Source organism: Hippocampus bargibanti, linkage group LG03 (genome assembly GCF_051943395.1).
Source record: "Hippocampus bargibanti isolate YZ-2025 linkage group LG03, ASM5194339v1, whole genome shotgun sequence".
Lineage (NCBI taxonomy): Eukaryota > Metazoa > Chordata > Actinopteri > Syngnathiformes > Syngnathidae > Hippocampus > Hippocampus bargibanti.
Window position 1 is genome coordinate 13,691,969 of NC_142736.1, and position 19,955 is coordinate 13,711,923.

Below are 19,955 nucleotides of genomic sequence, written 5' to 3' on the forward strand. Positions count from 1 at the left end.
AATGAAAGAGAGGATTGTATGCAGAGATGTCAGCTGCCAATAAAATCAACCTCAAACCTCAAGGTTTGACTGACAAAATCCTGAGGTTTTTAGTGTGTGTGCGTGTGCGCGTGTGTGTGTATACGTGAATGTGTGTGTGTGTGCGTGTGCATGTGTGTGTGTGTGCGTGTGTGTGTGCGTGTGTACGTGTGTGTGTGTGTGTGTGTGTGTGTGTGTGTGTGTGTGAGCGTGTGTGCGTGTGTGTGTGTGTGTGTGTGTGTGTGTGTGTGTGTGTGTGTGTGTGTGTGTGTGTGTGTGTGTGTGTGAGTGTGTGTGTTTTCCACGAGTTTATGGTTGTTAATTGGATGTCACCACAATTTAAATAGTTCTCAGAGCTGATTCTAATGAAAATGCCAGAGAGGCACTTCTGGAGCTCCATTAGCTCTCTATAATCCAAGCACCCGAAGGAATTGTATGAGGTCACAGGTGATGTTGAAAATGTCAAATTGACTTACATTCAACCAAATTTTCACCAGCACGTCACCATGCCAACACGGGTGGACAACATGCTGGAATGTGTGTAGAAGAATACATGCGGTGCATAAATATGCCTGTCTTCCCCCGCCTTGGATTCTCTGACTACACCTCCACACTGCTGGCCCCAGACCATAAACCAAAGGGGAAACGATCTAAGACACAGGTGTCAAAGTCAAGACCTGGGGGCCAAGTCTGTGCATTAAATATCCAGCTCATTATATTACTGCACTTTTGTGATGTAGCAACTTTTCTACCGCAAGTCCCTCAAATAAATGCATTCAAGCAATTGTTGTAAAATAGCTACTGTAATACAATTGGATGCCCATAAATACAGAACCAACTAGCCACAATATAATCGCTTGATCATATTATTCCTACTATCTCCAGTACTGTACAAGACAAACATTCTACCATGATGAAGGTAACATTCATCATGGTAGCTATTTAATGTAGCTCTCAGGTCATAATGGTTAATGACTGTCTGGTGAGGTTGTGTTGCATCAGTACCATTATGAATACTTTTGATCTTCACGTAACTAAATGTGGTCACCGTGGCTTGCCGTTTCGGAATAACCAATACATGCAAAAACACGACTAACATGATTAAATTGCCTTATTTCTTTCTTAAGACAAACCTAAATTTGGCCTGTCTTGAAGCAACCCATGACACTCTGACACTGCAAGCTTGGAAGACACTTCTCTTCAAGAACAACTTATTATAAGACATGGACATAATTCAGAACTGTTGATCACTTTGTTGGTGTTTTCATGTCAAAATGGAAACATTGACATTCAGACTGAACCTGAAAAAAATAATAAAAACATGAACACTTTAGAAAAGGTCATTTATTCCTGTTAGTTTAGCAACATTAAATATTGTTCAAACTGGTCCATTTTTTTTATTCCTGAAGAGTAAAATAAAAAGCATAAAACCTAGCATTCTCAAGTTCTGTTGTTTTTAAGCTGCAGTTTTCAGTATGTTGTATCGTTTACTATGCATTAACATATCCGTGAGAATGTATGTTTTATCAAGGTAATTAGCAATCAGGATGTTTGTGCGCTCATTCAGTATGCGACAGGACACACTGAAAATTAATGATTCATTTTTGTTTGTTTTTGCAGGTTATTAGTCGGCGCACCATATGAAATGAACGGTGCTTACCAGACGGGTGATGTTTACAAATGTTCACTGACCAAACGAACCAATGGAAATGGTTGCACCAAGCTTAACCTAGGTAAAGTGATTCATGATCAGTAAGACAAATCACTGTACAAATACCTTGCATGTGCTCCTGCATGTGAATCATGAAACACCACGGTGGCATGTGCGAAACAGATATTGGTAGCAAAGCAGTCATTCCTCATTTTACAGTTTAACAGTTTTACAGTTTCTTTACATTTCCATGTGCTTTCTCCCACTAATGTCCTTACATTGCATGCCAACTAATTCAGACTTCACATCTTGGCCCTGTTAATTTAAACGTGCATTTTCGTTAGTTTGCGTGTGACCAGGGCGACACCTAAGTCCAACACAATGAATGTACTTTGTGTATGTTTAGTTTGAGAAATGAGAATTTGAGAACACCTCTTGTTTTCGATCAAGGAAGGATATCTCTGACCAATGTATCTGAGCGGAAAGACAAGATGAGGTTGGGAATGACACTTACGACCAATCCCAAAGACAACAGTTTTGTGGTGAGACCATCTTACATATCGAATTGATTGCCAGACTAAGGATATCGGAAAACTATGAACTGTATTCATAAGAGCGTCTTTGCTTGACGAAAACTTCAATTTACTTTAGGTTGTTGATGTTAATTTATGATGCATGTATAATCAATGTTCTTCTTACTCGCAAATCCGCAGTGTCACTTGAGCGCAGATCAACGTTTTCAATTTCCTGCCTTGGTTGGCTTAGCATCAAATTTACCACAACCCTGCTCCGGACTCACAGCATGTATAATGGATTCTGAAAATTGATATTCCCTGTTCTTGTTCTCGTTACTTTCACATGTATGGATTGGTTTTGTTGAGCCAACTGGGTCAGAATAAATCTACAAGATGACAGTTTATTGACTTTGCTTACTTTGTGATGGTGCAGAAAGTTCCCTGTTTTGCTTGAAATTGCGGTTCCATCATCACCATCAAACCTATTCTAAGAGTTGATTGTTATAAGATACATACCGGCAGTTATTCCACATTCAGAGCAATGTTCAATCAACGAGCGCTCGGAAATGTCTTTGCTCCCTTTTCTGCAACAACAATGTTTTGTTTTGGTTTTTCAGCTCTTGATTAAAACCATTCCAGATATGAGTAGTACACTGTAAAACCCACCAAGTTGAAAGTACTCAAATTTTTTATGGCAACTGATTACGTCAAAATTTTTGAGTACAGTTTACTCAAAAGTTTTGAGTAACCTGTACAGGTTACTCAAAACAGGTTACAGGTTACTCAAAACTTTTGAGTAAACTGTACGCAAAAATGTTGACGTAATCAGTTGCCATAAAAAATTTGAGTACTTTCAACATGTTGGGTTTCACAGTGTACGATGATTCTTTCATGTTTCAGGCCTGCGGCCCACTATGGTCTTATGAGTGTGGCAGCTCTTACTACAGCACTGGTATATGCTCCAGAGTCAATGCGAGCTTCAAGTTCTCTCGGACGATCGCACCTGCCTTTCAGAGTAAGCTTTAAAACAAGCACATCCTGCCCCAAAAAGGGCTATTTATTTATGATTGTGCTGAACTTCCATTTTGTTCAATTGTCATCTTAAATTGTTTTTGAAGGATGTGAGACCTATATGGACATAGTGATCGTTCTTGATGGATCCAACTCCATCTATCCTTGGTATGAAGTGCAGGCTTTTCTCATCAACATTCTTCAGAAGTTCTATATTGGACCAGGTCAAATCCAGGTGTTTCTTTTTTTATTTTACACTACGTGTTCTTTATCTGGAATTATACTCATTGTGAATTGCGGTTTGTTACCGTCTCTCTTTGAACAGGTTGGAGTTGTTCAGTACGGCGAGAAAGTTGTGCACGAGTTCAAACTCAATGATTTCAAATCTGTTGAGGAAGTCGTAAAGAGAGCACGCAGCATCGAGCAGCGAGGTGGCGAGGAGACGAACACGGCTCTTGGCATCAACATTGCGCGGTACATGCCACCGTTCCGCATATGTATTCTGAGCTCATTTTCACAATGTCATTTGGTTCAAATAAGTTGCACGTTTGCATCCACAGATCTGAGGCTTTCAAACAAGGGGGCCGACGTGGGGCCAAGAAAGTGATGATCGTGATCACTGACGGAGAGTCCCATGATAGTGTTGACCTCCAGCCAGCCATAGAGGAGAGTGAGAAGGATGGTATCACCCGTTACGCCATTGCCGTGAGTCCGCTAGACCTTTCATTCACCCGGGTTTGGGCTCTCATTTTATGAGGTTACTTTTCTGCTGGCGACAGAGTTTTAAGTGCAGCTTAAAAGCAGCAATGGCATGTGAACAGTAATGACATCAGCAGGTGATGTGGGAATCTCATGTTAACAATGGAGCAAAATACAATAAACCCCAAACTCTACTGAGAGAATGTTGAATGAAAGGTATAAATGAGATTTTCCAGGACACCTAAAACTGTGATTTGAGGCCCTGCTTTGTGTTGCTGATAACAACCTTTAATTTTGGAATGAATTTCTAAGAACTAAGTACAGTTAGTCATAACAAAATAATCATAATCCACCATTCTCTGACACTTTAAATCGAGATTCTTTAAATTGCAAATTATGCATTACCACAATAGAAATGTTTTTATTGATGCAAATTCTAAATATTGCTTTCATCTTGACAGGTCCTTGGCTACTACAACAGGAGAGAAATTAACCCTGAGGCATTCCTCAATGAGATCAAATACATTGCCAGTGACCCAGATGATAAACACTTTTTTAATGTGACGGACGAGTCGGCCCTAAAGGACATCGTCGATGCGCTTGGCGAGCGCATCTTCAGTTTAGAAGGTTTGCTTGATAATCCTTATGTGATTCGATATTCGTAAAATTTTCTTCCAGATCGAATAAATGTGTGCAAGTACTTTGGTTGTTTTGAGGTAATGACACTCTTTTGTCATGCCAGTGCATCGTCTGCTTCACATCGTTGACAAACTCCCTTCAACTCTCCCTCCCTTGCTTTCTGAACACGTGAAACTCCTCAGTGGCGGTCAATGTCCCATTAACTCAACCAATAAAGCTAGTAGAGCAAAGTCTCATCACTTGAATCAGGCAATGCAATACATGACTTTGTGTTTTCGCTGGATGCCCATAATGTGTCGATAGTTGCAATATCCTCTCTGTCACAGTATTGCTCATCAGACTAGTGCTGGCAGAGACTTGTTCCGATGGCAAGACATTATTATTTGTCTCAATAGCCATTTAGGCAGAATGTACACATTATACTGTACATTTGAAATGAGGTAATAAAAATTCAACTGCAATTGGATCTCTCTCCATGGTTTAAAAGAGTCATTCTGTGTGCGCTAAAGACCTTCAAGACGTATTTGTTTACACAGGAACCAGTAAAAATGGAACGGCGTTTGGTCTCCAGATGTCTCAGGCTGGATTCTCTGCTCATAATGTTGAGGTTAGTCGCACTTTTGTTATCAGATTGTCTCATACCGTCTCTCATCATATCAAGCAACACATTGTCTCACTTTTGATGACATCATAACGCCTCCTCATAACCCACCATTTATCACTTTTCACTCCCCCTCAAGAGGTGCCAGGGGTGTAGGTGATCTTGATTTAGGGGCCCCAGGCAGAAAATACAGATTTTCTTTTCCACTCGAGCCATCCAGGGATGGGAAATAAAACACTGCTTCTCTCTGGAGGACGCACATTATGTGAAGTTGAGGCAGTCAGTTTTGCTGCAGTTTGGCTTTTTGCTTTGCAATTTTTTTCTGAGTGACACAGCAGAAAGGGGGGTGGGTATGTTACACAACTTGGACACCATACAGGTACCGATGGTTCATGAAACTCTATGCTTACTCAATGGGGTCATGCTTGCCTTTTAGGTTTGCCTTCACAGTGGGATTTGTCAGGAAACAAATCCATCTATCCCACTTAATGCTGAAAATAGCTGAGAATTTGCAAATGGGTGACAGAAGAGATCGGAAATTCTGTCCTCAAGGCCAGATTTCATAGATGCTCCACAGCAGTCAACGTGAGGGTTGAAAGTAGGATAACTTATTGGAAGGAATGTAGGGATTTAAAAGAGGAAGAATGTCCTGAAGGCACAGATGTTTTTTTCTTGAGACTGCAAGCTGCTTATGTCATATACCAGACCTTTTATGCATTAGCATTTACAGGTTATACAGCTGTTGTTTGTTTAGCATGTTTAATTCTGGCTTTTAAACATGTTGTTTGCTTGTATTCCATAAACATCAGCTCTCCACTGGACCATGTTTGTAGAAAATTGATGTTTCTGAATTGCATGTAATTTTATTCCAATGGTTAATCTTAAAATGGAAGGAGATACTCTAGTCTTTGCACACCCTGAGGGAAAAATCAAAAGTAATTAATTATTTTAATAATACAACTCAAAAGAGAATGAAAATGAAATCCATTAAGATCTTGCCGAATGCCGGATATTGAAAGGAGACAATGCAAATTAAATATCCTTATTTAACCCAAACAAAGACAGACAGATTAGCGCAAAATGAAATGGTTTTGGCTCTCTTGCTGTATTTCTATCCTAAACACAAATCAAAACAAGTTAGGGTACACAGTGCACGGAATATATTTGTAAAGGTTTTGAAATCTGTTTTGACAACAATGTGACATGTTTACCACCTTTAGGACGGAACTTTGGTGGGAGCTGTTGGGGCTTATGATTGGAATGGGGCAGTGTTAAAAGAAACACGGCAAGGAAAAGTGGTTCCTCCAAAAGCATCGTACATCCAGGAGTTTCCAGAAAAGCTCAAAAATCACGGCGCCTATTTGGGTCAGTATTCTTCCAAATCCTCCAAAACATCTAGAGTGTTTTATATTAGAAACATTGAAATGAATGATTGAGCCATGATGCAGTTTGGTCGTACAGTATGTTCATCCGATTCTATGGACTTTGTTTTCAGTTTCTAAACTTTTGTCTCCATCATTTACATACATAAGAGGTTAATTTACAATGACTATACATTTCAATCTCAATTTTTTTCATGAACTTGTAGAACGTTTTTAGCAATTTGTGTAGCAGTCAATATGGTTTCAGTTTTAAGTGGTACACTAACTCAAGAGACACTGGGGTGGGAGTAGGAGGCAGTAGGTTTGTCTTCATTACGGACCCCAGTGCCCACCTCAGTCTTTTCCATTGCATCCACACCATCTATCTCCTCCACCACAAAAGATGTGTTTTTACCATCAGTGGTTTGTTTGACTAAGCTTAACCATCAGACTGCCAGCTAAAGTAGCTCGAGTCGTAATATGAGGTGAAAGTAAAATTCTCGATAAGGGATATTACAGAAGTGGAAAAGTACATGTTGATCATGTGGAATTTTGGGTGGGAATTCACACAAAAAAAGTGGAAAAAACAGACCAGTGGTGGCATTTCAACTTCTGCACATTGCTGTAGTGATATTTCTATGGCATTTGTTTAAAGTGACCCTCAAATCTATTGTTCTGTATATTAAGGAATGTCAAAGTATTATTATTTATATTTTTTTCAAATAACAAATTTGCGTCAACAATTTCCCTTTATTTGCAAGGTGAAAGAGTCCAACTGTGGGACAACTTTCAAAGGTAATCTAAAAGTTCTTTTGTTGTTTTTTGACCAGGTTATACAGTGACATCAGTGGTGTCAGCCAAGAATGGCCGTCTGCTTGTTGCCGGAGCACCACGCTTTAATCATACTGGTAAAGTGATCATTTTCACTTTGAAGAGTCCCGGGAACCTCACCATCCTACATTCCCTCAAAGGCCAGCAGGTAGCAACATGTAGGACCTGTGTTTTTACACTGAATTGAATAAGCTGTATACCCCCCCCCCCCCGTGTTTGTTTCCACTCTAAAATATGTATATTTTCAGACCTCATTTTAATTGACTTTTACATAGAATGTAGCAATTACTACTACACTCACCACTTGAAAATGGCATGTTGCCGTGAGCCTGTAGTACATTTACATTTACTTACATTTTACATCGGCACCAGCAACAGAATCAGCAGCTAGTTTCCGATAAAAACATGTTAATTCCTCATCTCTTCTGATTTTTATTTCAGATTTTTTAGGGCAGATGTTTCTAATAAAAACCTGATAGATGGTGATCCCTGCAGTGACAGATCCAGCAATGTTCCCACTGTCGGAATATCGACAAATGTCATAACACTTAACTTCACAAAACAATAAACCCATATTTGCTTGGAATATGGGGGGTATAGAGCACACTTCGATTATCAGACAACAAAATTATATGAATATCGATTGGAATCTTAAAATATGATTTTTGAACATGTGGTATATTTTCAGATAGGCTCCTATTACGGGAGTGAGATTGCACCAATGGATATTGATGGAGATGGTGTCACTGATAACCTTTTGGTGGCGGCGCCTATGTTCTTCAGTGGAGGCATGGAGAAGGGAAAAGTATACATCTACAGAGTGACAGAGTTGGTAGGTGGACACTCTTTGTTTGGCCTTAAAGAGGCAGACCACAGACTCCACTGGCATTGATCTAGTTGAGGCCAGGTAAACTGTTTGAGTAAATTAGTTCAAATAATGTTCCGACACGAGACATTCCCTGGTTATTTCACAACACACCTCAGCAAAGGTGCCTCAAAGAAACATATTGTTGCATTCCAGCATGGCGGTTTGACTGCAGACAGGCGTTTGATCCATGAGTTTGACCAGATCAAATACGCAGTTCAAAAAGGAAAAACTGTGCGACGCCAGTGTAGCCGATTTTAAATGATGCTATGTAATGAACTGAACAAGAAAATATTTTAAACCAGTTACAGACAAATCAAAGAGGGTGAAAACCTGGTGTAATTGACAAGAGTTCCAGTTCCAGGTCTCTCTTGTTTGTTGGAAAAACAAATGGAAAAAACAAATGGTATGGACCAACTCCATTGAACAGATTGCGTATGAACAGAGAACTCTATGTAGATGTCCATTGGCAAGCCACTAACCTTTTAATTGTTTAGTCATGCTTGATGTATTATTTACGTTTTCAAAGTACATATTAAGCAAAGGATGAGTGATTTCAAACTTCATTGTCCCCGCGAGGTTGAAGCCATCAATCAGTAGCAACTGGCAACCACTGCAAAAGTGAGGATTGAAATCTGGTAGCTGATCAAAAAATTCTACTCTGTGGCTAAACACTTAAAGTAATTTTACCACCCTGGGTGAAACCAATGTCTTAACCAGCTCAGAATGTATCCATTTCACTCTGAATTTGCAGAGCCATCAGGTAGCTGAGAAGGAAAACCTGCCCTCCAAAATCAACTTATTTTGCAATTATTCTACGCAAGAAAATGGCCATCTCATGTTTCGTCTGCTCTAAATTTTATTATGAACCGAAAAGCCAAGTAGAGCAATGACATGCATGACTACTGGTAGTGTTGCCCCCCCCCCCCCCATGCAGCCAGAATGCTTTCTGAGAAACATTTTCCAGTCAGCTAATTACTTCCATAAACTTGGATATTTTCCATCTGACCTTCTACTTGTCGTCATTCAGGATTATTTTCCCCCCGAAGGATTTAACAGCATCTTAGTTTAGTCATCAAATTTTATCAGGATTTTACCAAAGTCCATTTGTGATTTGTTGAAGTCTTGATCTTACTACATTCCTTCATGATGTGGTCACAAAAGAGCTAAGAATAAATAACTGGATTGTGCCAACAGTCGAAGCTGTTGACCCATATTGTTTTTGGAAAAGTTGTGCAAGCAGTGAAGAAGAGCCATACTAATCAGATATTATTGTCTTTTCAGGCATTTAATCATTTGAAGTCCCTAGGTCATTCCTCATCCCCGCCATGATCGGTAGCTGTAATTCATTAAGGAGACTATGACATATAAACCCCAGACGCTGACAAAGTATAATGTGACTTTTTCCCCATGTGTCTTATTTCCTCTTGCTCTGTTTTGATGTTTTAAGATATGATTTTGCGAATAGACAATAAGAATTGTCTATGCTTAAGTAGTCTCTAGGTTCATACCATCATAATCTTAAATTATTTTTTTAATGAGCTTGAAATAAAATTACTTGTTTCCTTCTGTTCACTTGTTCCCAAGTTAGGAGTAATCAAGTTCAAGATTTAAGAGACTATATAGATTATGCTTTATGTAGAGTAATGACCAATATTTTCTTATTCTTCAGCTGTTAACGCGCTATATAAATCAATATGTATTGTATTGTATTGTATTATTCTCATTCTTATTCTTAGAATGATTCATTTATTTTGTTATTATTTTACTTTTATTAGTTTTATGTTTTTGTTCTTTTTCCTGTCCCAAATGAATTACATGAAGTCCATGTTCCAAGAGATGGAAAATATTATGAATGAGGTCAGATGAGTACCGTCATCAATGTCTGCTTTCTTGATGGAAATCAAGATCTGAGACTATTGTCGCCATAATTTGGGCACATGCTTTCAAAGTCCAATGAATGTTAGGACCTAAACATACACACTCAAAGTGCTTCATCAATCCCTGATGTGCAGCTGAAATGCACTTCCTGGTTAAGTACATGTCAATGTGATTTCACGTTTATCGTGAATAGCCACTCATGCTTGCTTGCGTTTGTTTCTGTAATTTTTTGTTGACTTCAACCAGAAAGATCTAATGATCTAATGTCTTTTGATTTCCAAACCTTTCAGAACCGTTTCATTTTTGAAGGCGCATTAGAGATCCTCAACGGTGGTCAGAATGCTCGTTTGGGCTCGTCCCTTGCACCTGTCCCAGATTTAAATGGGGACGGCTTCAATGATCTTGTGGTCGGGGCCCCATTAGAAGATGATCACAGAGGGGCAATATATGTTTTCTTCAGTCAACACAACCGAATACTGCGTAAATACAAACAGGTAAGTGCTAAAGTCATTTTGCTGGAGTCAGGGGAAATCTCATTTCCATTGCAGGAAAAAAAAGATTGACATTTGATTGGGTTCCTCGCCAACAGTGACAATAATCTGGTGCACTTCATTTGAGTGGTAATTTAATGCTCTTTTATTTCGAAAACCCCAAATGCGATACTTTTTTATATATGCATATATTTTGAGTAATACAGTATTTTAAACAATCATAAGCTATCACCGCTGACTTTGTGCGAGAAACGAGGTCCACTGTGGGCTTGTTGCTAGTAAACACCGGTTAGAATCCCACAAAGAGAATAATAATAATAATAATAATAATAATAATAATAATAATAATAATAATAATTTTCATTTATAAGTGCCTTTCAAAACTCTCAAGGACACTTTATAACTCGCTGTCAAACGAGCCAAGCCAGGACTCTAATCCAGAAACTTCGACTGTGTAGCAGGCATGCTGGCCACATGCTCTAAAACGTCATGCCAGGAAATACAAAATTTAAAGATACAATATTTCTTTGCATTTTAAAATGAATGTCTAGCACTTGTGCAAATTTCCCCATTGTGGGACGAATAAAGGTTTTCTGATTCTGATTCAAATATATATTTTTAGCTTGTGGCTGTTGGATTTGGATTTGGAATGTTTTCATGAAATTATTGATGTATGGTCCTTCATGAAAAGATTTCCAGAGAAAAATAAAATAACTAATATAAGGGTGTTGGTGAGTGTTCAAAAGACAAACTTGTGCAGACTGGAAATGTGGAGACAACTGTTGAGTGTCATCAAGCAACAGACTTAGGTCAAATATTCAAGACAAACATTATAAAGGCGATGGAAATGAGAGCTGATGTAATGTGGGTATCTAAGCTATTTTAGGCACATGAACTTGTAAACAATGGTGCAATAGCAGTCATTTTTTATAATCTGTCAATCATCTGCAGAACACACACGCACACACGCACACACGCACACACACACACACACACACACACACACACACACACACACACACACACACACACACACACACACACATATATATATATATAATCTCCCTGTGAGGAGTTTGCATGTTATCCCCGGGATTGCGTGAGTCTCCGGATCCTCCTGTATTCCAAAATCATGCATGGCATACTGATTGAACAGTCGAAATTCTCTCTAGATGTGAGTGTGCCCTGAGATTGGCGGACAACCAGTTCACGGTGTCTTTTGCCTACTCCCCAAAGACGGCTGGGATAGGTTCCAGCACCCCCTGGGATCCTATTGAGGATAAAGCGGTCTGAAAAATGAATGTGGATATAAGTATTTTTTCCACACGTCTTGACCTTCCTCCCACTGGACTTGGCAACAAAGTTGTGGCTGCTTATCAACTTAGCGATGTGTTTTTTACTGTGGCAGCAGATGCCACATATAAGATCACATGTGTATCTCATGCTTTTGACAGACATTTGCTGAGCCTTCACTAATTTTTGGAGGGTTTCTAATGATCAAAAAAAGGTTTTAGTAATGAAATGCTTGCATTGTGGGAAAAGTAATGATCAGTCTGTTAATAAAGAGAGATTTGACCAAATAGCTATTGGCTGTGAATCACAGTGAGCACACGTCAAGCTATTCACTGAAATATGGGACAGGTGTAATTGAAGGAAGGTCTCTGCAAAAAAAAGTCACAGGCAAATAAATGCCAGGTCGTGATAGACGTTTAAGAAAAGGTTGCATAAAATATCAGCACATGGAATCAAGCACAGCTCGCAAAGAAAAAAAGTCAACAAATTCAACCATAATTAAATGAAAAGCAACACAAAATGCAATTCCAGATGGGATTGTGACAATAGAAGTATTATTTGCAAAAAATGTGGCTCTGTCTGAAAAATCCGCAATACTTACTGAAATTACTTGAAAGTGACGGTAGTGGAATTTGCCAGACCGCATATTGACTAGGCCACAGAGCTTCTGCGATGTCCTTTGGACAAATTAAACAGCACTTTAGCGTTTTGTAAACTTACATCAGCTCTATTTCCAGAGGAAAAGAAAGGACGAATGTACAGGAAATAACATGACCTGCTGTTGAAAATTAAGGTGTCTTGTTTACATGCCCTGCGACTGACTGGCAACCAGTCAGCTTGGCTAAAGTCCTGCATTCCTTGTGACCAAGTTCAGAATAAGGGGTCTTGAAAATGGATGGATTGTGTTTTGGATATTTTCTTCAGCTCCCTTGCCGCATCCATCACAGGAAGTCGATATAGTTGTGCAAGATATGATCAAATCTTCGGACAAGCATGTAACTGTTAACATTTGATAGTCAAATAATGTTCTAACATACATGTATTTGTAAATGCATTTATAGAACATGTTTGCAAATACAGTACATTCAAACTTAATTAAGTTTGATGCACAAATTACATTCCAACTTAATTAAGTTGGAATGTAATTTGGGAATACGTGCAAATGCGTTTAAATACACTTGCAGGCAAAATATCCCAAATCATTTCCAATAAATGTTGGCACTTACGCATCGATTCCACCGGGCATTATAAAATAACATTGCCAAAAGAAACTCATGCATTGCAGACACAATAATAAATCTTAAGCATTTTGGAGAAGCAATGGTGAACTTCTTAATTAACACATTCATGTCATGTAGATGGAAATGGCAGGGGAAGAAAAAAACTATTTTCTTTTTTGTGTGGACGTAACTTAGTGTGGCCTGGTGATAGAGTAGTTAGCCGTTAGCACATGGACGACAGAGTGCTGAGGTCATGGTTTTGATTCCGGTTTCCTGTGTGGAGGTTGTGTTTTCTCCCTGTGCCTGCTTGGGTTTTCCTCCCACATTCTAAACATAAGCATGGCGGGAAAAATTAACAAACTGAGTGAGTTTGAGTGTGGATGGTTGTTGTCAATATGTGGCCTGTGATTGTCTGGCAACCGGTTCAGGGTGTCCCTCCCTATTTCTCGTTGTTAGAGGATAGCAGCAGCAGACTTGGCACCTGGCCTGCAGTACTTTGGCCGCAGTATCCATGGAATGATGGATATGAACAACGATGGTTTAGTGGACCTGGCAGTGGGATCGCTTGGTGCAGCTGTTCTCCTCTGGTGAGTGTTTTTGTTGACTGTACAGATCCCCATCCCAAAAAAATGTGAAAATAAAGATATACCGGTAACTAGATATTTTTATGCTCACAACAGTGTAAATATTTTTAAGTATATTTTTTAGGAGGAAACACATTTCTCCTTTGTCTATTTCATTGTTGATTGTGTCAATGCAATTGCCAAATGCTGTTTGTGGTCCTCACCGTTGCCCTTTTGCCTCAAAACGAAACATGAAATTCATCATTGCAATTGTCCATTCAATGATTGCTCATTGTCAAGTTCAGTCTTTTCTGCCTCAAAATCTAAGAAATGCTGAACCACTCGCCTCTTCTTGCTTTATTGTGCCTAGTTTCTGCAAGAGATTACTCCTTTATAAAATGTAATGCAAATCAGATTACACATACAAGTTCACAACTGATCATTTACCGTTGGTTCCGGCAATGTAAGGGGCAATTGTCTATATTCATGGTGAAAAACTAATATTGGGTTTATGAAAATATATTAATTCATCATCCGAGCTCAATAATTTGTTCATTTCGTAGTTTGTTTGTTTTTTTTTTCGCTCAAGCGATTGAAGGTTGTTTCTATTTTCGCTCAAGCGATTGAAGGTTGTTTCTATTTTCGCCCGATTAGATTAATATTGATTCTCCAAATGTTAGCGTTCATTTTGTATCGTATTGGTGGTTTCTAAATTTACTCTTGATAGGGCGGCCTGGTGGCTGAATGCTTAGCACAATCTGTTTCACAATACGGGTTGTGGCTACAAATCTCTGACCTTGTTGTGTGAGAGAAAAGTTTGCATGTTGTCCCAGTGATGGTGTGAGTTTTCTCCTGTGACTCCATTTTTTTCCTCTATTCCAAAAAGATCAATGGCAGGTTCATTGAGGACTCTGAATCGTCTTTAGGTGTGAATGTGAGTGCCAGTGGTTGCTCATTTGTGCTCTATGTTTGGCTGGCAACCACTTCAGGGTGTACCTCGACTGTCACCCGAAGTCAACGAGGATACGTTCATGACACCAGTGTGGCTAAGCGGTACAGAAAATAGATGGATGGATGACTGAATAGTGGCAGGATGAGAGGTGGATTTGGTCCTCCCCAAAGGCCTTCCAATGCAATCAGACAGTGTTATTGTAGAAAATTGTCTCTGATCAAGCAGGTCAGATGATGTGTGATATTTACAAAAATCCAAAGATTGTTTTGAGTGATGTTTTGTAGGAGTTGTTTGTATTTTTCGACGTTTCCAACTTAAAGTGGTCTGGAAATATTTCGGTCTTGAATACTTCAAGATATTTTCTGTATGTGTTTACAGGTCAAAGAGTGTCATCCGCATATACACCACCGTCAGGTTTGAACCCAGTAAGATAAACATCTTTGTGAAAGACTGTCAAAGGGGTGGCAAAGACGTGACCTGCATGTCAGCCATTGTTTGCTTCAACATCACCGCTAGAACAGCGATTGCTTCCACGGAGGAAATTGGTAAGCCCGTGCAAATAAACTGCTGCCAAAGCGTTTTAGTCAATTTCCCTGTTTTTTTCCATGCGTGTGGATGGTTTGGTTTAATTTAAAACATTTTCAAACTCAGGAACATCTTTTATGGTCTCGCACCAAAATGACACATTGCCATTGAGAGAAAAATAAAATGCTGACAAGTGTTGTGTTGTCACGTTGCAATATCACATTGGTCAGCTTTTATTTTGTACTTGTTGAAGCATGACAGGAAAATGTTGTAAATACCAGCACAGTGTACAGTATATCCTTTATGTCCCGCCTTAATCTTTATTTTCAGGATGTGCTTTCCTGTGCATTGTCTCCTGGTTCAACGTAGCGCCAAAAGATATGTAGCTATCCTGACAATCAATCACATTGCTGATTCCAGCTTGGATGCCGCTTATACACCTTCTGAACCATATGCCTTTATCCAAATGTCACATTTTTTTCTTGTTGTCTCAGCATTGGTTCCAAGGTATCTGAGAGTCACTCTGGTTCGCTCACAACAAAATTGATGGCTCAATCTGTCAGCTGTCTAATGGGTTGGACACCGACACACATATCTAACCTCTTTCTGTTCGGTTTATTTGAAGATATAAAATATAATCTTCCTGTTTCTTTGTGAAAATATGGTAAACAAGCTGAGGTCAAGGTGAAGTGCGGTCTTAGTTAACCTCTGGATCTCATAGATCTATACCAAATGAATCTAGCATGCCAAACAAGGTAGCATGCCAACAAGGTTGAAGGACAATAGAGAAAGCTATCTTGTCTTTCCTTGTTGCAAAAAGTGAAACACATTTATTTCATTTTCTATTCGTTATGTCTGGCGAGTAATGATCGGCAGATGTGGATCATTATTTATAAAATAAACCTGTAGTGAAATTTTCCTGCAAAATTGTATTAAGAGTATTTCAACGTACCCTTCTAGTCTTAAATACCATTGCCAATGGAAAATGCTCGAAAAGTCAAGGTCTGTATACGTCTTTTAATTCTTGGGTCCTGCCAGGTTTAAACTAGCAGGAGTCACTGTTTCCATTCCCAAAGAAGATTTAAGACGATACACAGAATTCTGTCAAAACAATGTGGCTTGGAAACGACTCAGTCCTGGAGTTCAGGATTTGGATTCTTGGATAAATTGGTCTCACAATCATCTCGTGTTAAACTGAAATTGCAGTGGACCACCACAGTGATGTCATTAGACATTGCTGCACTTGGACTTTTTTATTTTTTGTTTCAAGTTTCCAAATGAAAGCACATCGACAGCAGAAACATTTATGCTCAGTCTTGCACAGAGGTTCTTCTTCTTTTTTTGTTTTGTTTTTAACTTCACAAATAGTAATAGATGAAAGTCAAAATAGCATAAGCATAACTGGATATATATTTGCAAATATACGCAAGAACGCCTCTGCAACATTGTATGGTCATCAGGGACAGTACCTCTGGATTGGCAGGCCAGGGTTGTGGTCCTTCAGATTCTGCCTATGGAGGCGTGCTAATGTCGCGTCACTGCTCTGACGCATCAATCTCTTTCATATATATTGAAAATGTGTTGAAATGACGTCAATTTGTCAAAATGTTGCATAGTCTTATTCTTCACTCGAATTATACAAGTATCAATGAAGCACCATATCTCATTTAAATGAGCCATTTGCTTTATCAAACTATATTCAGGGCCATGTGACAACTTGCATTATTTATTTTGACACGTTCAAACCAAATTTGCTTCGAGAGCACAGGAATCAGCACAAACCAGAAGAATCATCTTCAATGGTGCAGATGCTACAAATTTAAGATTCTGAAGACATAAAAGACAAACAATAATAAATAATGACAAACATATGCTGTGCTACAGTCTGCAGGATGAGGATGAATGTTCTCACGAAGCGCTGGAGCGCCTATAACCGCGTCCCTCACATTGGCAGCTAGGGAGACAGAGAATCAGAGAACCCAGCTTCGTGACGCACCGGGAAACCGGGCAAAAAAAGAGAAAGTCTGTTGTCAGAGTTAAATTGTCAAATGCATAAACTTTCGCCTTTGTAGTACGGGCTCCCCAGTAAACATGTTCAAACATAAAACTGAACATAAAGGCTTACACATAAAAGGAGTGATTTCTTGGTCTTTAAAAAGTCGCAACTTGTGATGATATTTCAACTTTGAAGTGCACTTGTTCAGGGCTACAATAGAATGTGCCAGAGGTGGGCAATCTCCCTCTATCTATCTATCTATCTATCTATCTATCTATCTATCTATCTATCTATCTATCTATCTATCTATCTATCTATCTATCTATCTATCTATCTATCTATCTATCTATCTGTCTGTCTGTCTGTCTGTCTGTCTGTCTATCGGTCCGTCGGTCCGCCCATCCGTCCACCCACCCATCCGTCCATCCGACTATATATCCTTTCTTTCTTCCCTCATTCCCTCTTTCGGACTGCTTCTAATCATTTTCCAAAAATATTTTATTCAGGCCGTAATAATAGTTCAGAAGCCTAAAATGTGCTAAATTGTATGACTGTCTCTTGTGCCTCGTTAGGTATTAAATACAATGTCTCGATTGCGGAGCGGCGCTTCAATCCCCGAGCCATTTTGGATAATCCAAGCAAATCCCAGCCTCAAAATCTGACCCTTCTTCCTGGAGATGAAATGTGTCAGCACATTTACTTCCATGTCATGGTAAGCCAATTTTATTGCAAGTCAAGTTGTTGAGTATGTCGCGAGAGTGGCTGCCTTTCCAGCAGCTCGTGTATTTTATTTTTCTACTTCTTTCTTTCCTTTCCTCTTCCTTTCATAACTTTGCTGCAGTGATACTTTTGGGTAGAGTGAACTCTGGCACGAATGGCTGCCGCTGCTCACCCACACAAAAAAAATTATCTCGTGACTGTGTCCTTGAGCGTTTTGAAAGGATCTTAGAAATTAAATGTATTATTGTTATTATTATTATTATTATTATTATTATCCATACATCCATTTTCCGTACCGCATTAGGGTCGCGGGGGATGCTGGAGCCTATCTCAGCTGTCTTCGGGCACGAGGCGGGGGACACCCTGAATTGGTTGCCAGCCAATCGCAGGGCACACAAAGACGTACAACAGTTACTCTCACACTCACACCTAGGGACAATTTAGAGTGTTCAATCTGCCTGCCATGCATGTTTTTGGGATGTGGGAGGAAACCGGAGGACCCGGAGACAACCCACACGGGCCCGGGGAGAACATGCAAACTCCACACAGGGAGGCCGGGGTGGGACGCGAACCGGCGACCTCTTCACTGTGAAGCCGATGTGCTAACCACTCGACTACCGAGCCGCCTATTATTATTATTAATTTATTTATTTATCAGTACAGCCATACTACCCTGAGAACGCCCGATCTCGTCTGATCTCGGAAGCTAATCAGGGTCTGGCCTGGTTAATACTTGGATGGGAGACCGCCTGGGAATACCAGGTGCTGTACATTGGCAGTGGGTAGGTCCTATAGACCTACATGGGTGTAAAGACGACCCCGCCATCCACGAGTCTCCGGAGCCTCTGAGGCGGTCTGGTGGCGAGATCCGCCACCTTCCCAGCAGCTCTTATGGGAGTAAACCCGAAATCAATCCGGTAATGGCTCACCTAAGGCGGTCTGGTGGCGAACTCCGCTACCTTTCCGGCAGCTCCTGCGACCATACTGACCCCAAATTGTATCAGCTCAGCTGTTCCTTTGGTCCAGTCAGCGTGGTGGAGAGGGGGAGCAAGCTGCATAGGCGACAACCTGCTCTCCATAATACACCGCCCAGGCACACTGTCCACTTGGACAGTCATCCATGGTCAGCCATGACCGATGGAGCCCGACGGGGATTATTATTATTATTATTATTATTATTATTATTATTATTATTATTATTATTATTATTATTATTACAGTAAAGTCTTGTTATATCGATATCGGATATATCGATACTATTTCTATGCACGCACGGAGAAAATTATATGCAAACAGCGTCGGATATATCGATAGTCCCGGTTATATCGATATTTTTTCGGAATCCCTTGAATATCGATATAACGAGACTTTACTGTATTATTATTATTATTATTATTAAATATTCTGGAAAGTATAGACATTTACCGGTATACAATATATGAAATAAATGTGCACATTTTTTTTTCATAAAACATTTATTTAGCAAGACATCCTGAATACATAAGATGAGGGACTAGCTGAAAGTCACCTTCAAGTACTTCAGGTCGAGAGTTTGCATTGATTGTGCAAATCTACAAAACTCTAAAGGGTGCACATGCAAGATTCCAAAATATGTTTTGAATCCATGTGGTGATTCCCAACACATTGGTAAAATGTCATCATAAAACACCTCAGTGAGTTTTCTTTCTTTTCACATGGCTCCCAGGGCACTGGTCAAGACACTTTTGAGAACATTTCTATTCAGTGTCAAAATCTGCCAATGAAGTGCTGCTACAACTTCCTTCCTCACACATGCCATTTTTGGAGAGAGAAATGTGTCTTTTTCCCCGTTGACCTCACATAGAGAACAATTTTCAGGAGTAACACTCCAAAAAAAAGAAAAAGGAAAAAAAATCCCATCCATTGCCTGGCCTGCTCTCAGGGTTACATCCAACGTTAAGACTGGGCCTGTCTGCGCCATCATTTTATTAGATAACTATGTTCTGTTACAGCTTCGTTACATACATGCATTACTACGGTCCATCTTCTTCTTCTTTTCCTTTTGGCTTTTCACTTCAGGGGTCGCCACAGCGATTCAGTATCCTCCATCTAACCCAGTTTTGTGCATCCTTTTCTCTCACACC

The 19,955-nt window shown here is 39.7% G+C and overlaps 1 protein-coding gene and 1 pseudogene across 2 annotated transcripts in view; both read left to right on the forward strand.

Annotated features, from left to right (window-relative positions):
- itga11a (integrin, alpha 11a) overlaps nucleotides 1–19,955 on the forward strand; it is a 49,410-nt gene that overhangs the window by 14,261 nt on the left and 15,194 nt on the right. The window contains exons 3-17 of one of the 2 annotated variants that reach the window (XM_088992075.1): nucleotides 1,639–1,751; nucleotides 2,120–2,211; nucleotides 3,085–3,199; nucleotides 3,303–3,430; nucleotides 3,521–3,669; nucleotides 3,756–3,900; nucleotides 4,356–4,521; nucleotides 5,070–5,140; nucleotides 6,355–6,499; nucleotides 7,326–7,474; nucleotides 8,015–8,158; nucleotides 10,363–10,566; nucleotides 13,533–13,663; nucleotides 14,970–15,136; nucleotides 17,685–17,824. In XM_088992075.1, coding sequence (XP_088848201.1) covers nucleotides 1,639–1,751; nucleotides 2,120–2,211; nucleotides 3,085–3,199; nucleotides 3,303–3,430; nucleotides 3,521–3,669; nucleotides 3,756–3,900; nucleotides 4,356–4,521; nucleotides 5,070–5,140; nucleotides 6,355–6,499; nucleotides 7,326–7,474; nucleotides 8,015–8,158; nucleotides 10,363–10,566; nucleotides 13,533–13,663; nucleotides 14,970–15,136; nucleotides 17,685–17,824 — 2,059 coding nt within the window. Of the gene's footprint in view, nucleotides 1–1,638; nucleotides 1,752–2,119; nucleotides 2,212–3,084; nucleotides 3,200–3,302; nucleotides 3,431–3,520; nucleotides 3,670–3,755; nucleotides 3,901–4,355; nucleotides 4,522–5,069; nucleotides 5,141–6,354; nucleotides 6,500–7,325; nucleotides 7,475–8,014; nucleotides 8,159–10,362; nucleotides 10,567–13,532; nucleotides 13,664–14,969; nucleotides 15,137–17,684; nucleotides 17,825–19,955 lie in introns of those variants that run through there. The other variant, XM_088992076.1, reaches the window with a different exon arrangement.
- LOC148900406 (5S ribosomal RNA) lies at nucleotides 18,488–18,606 on the forward strand (annotated as a pseudogene).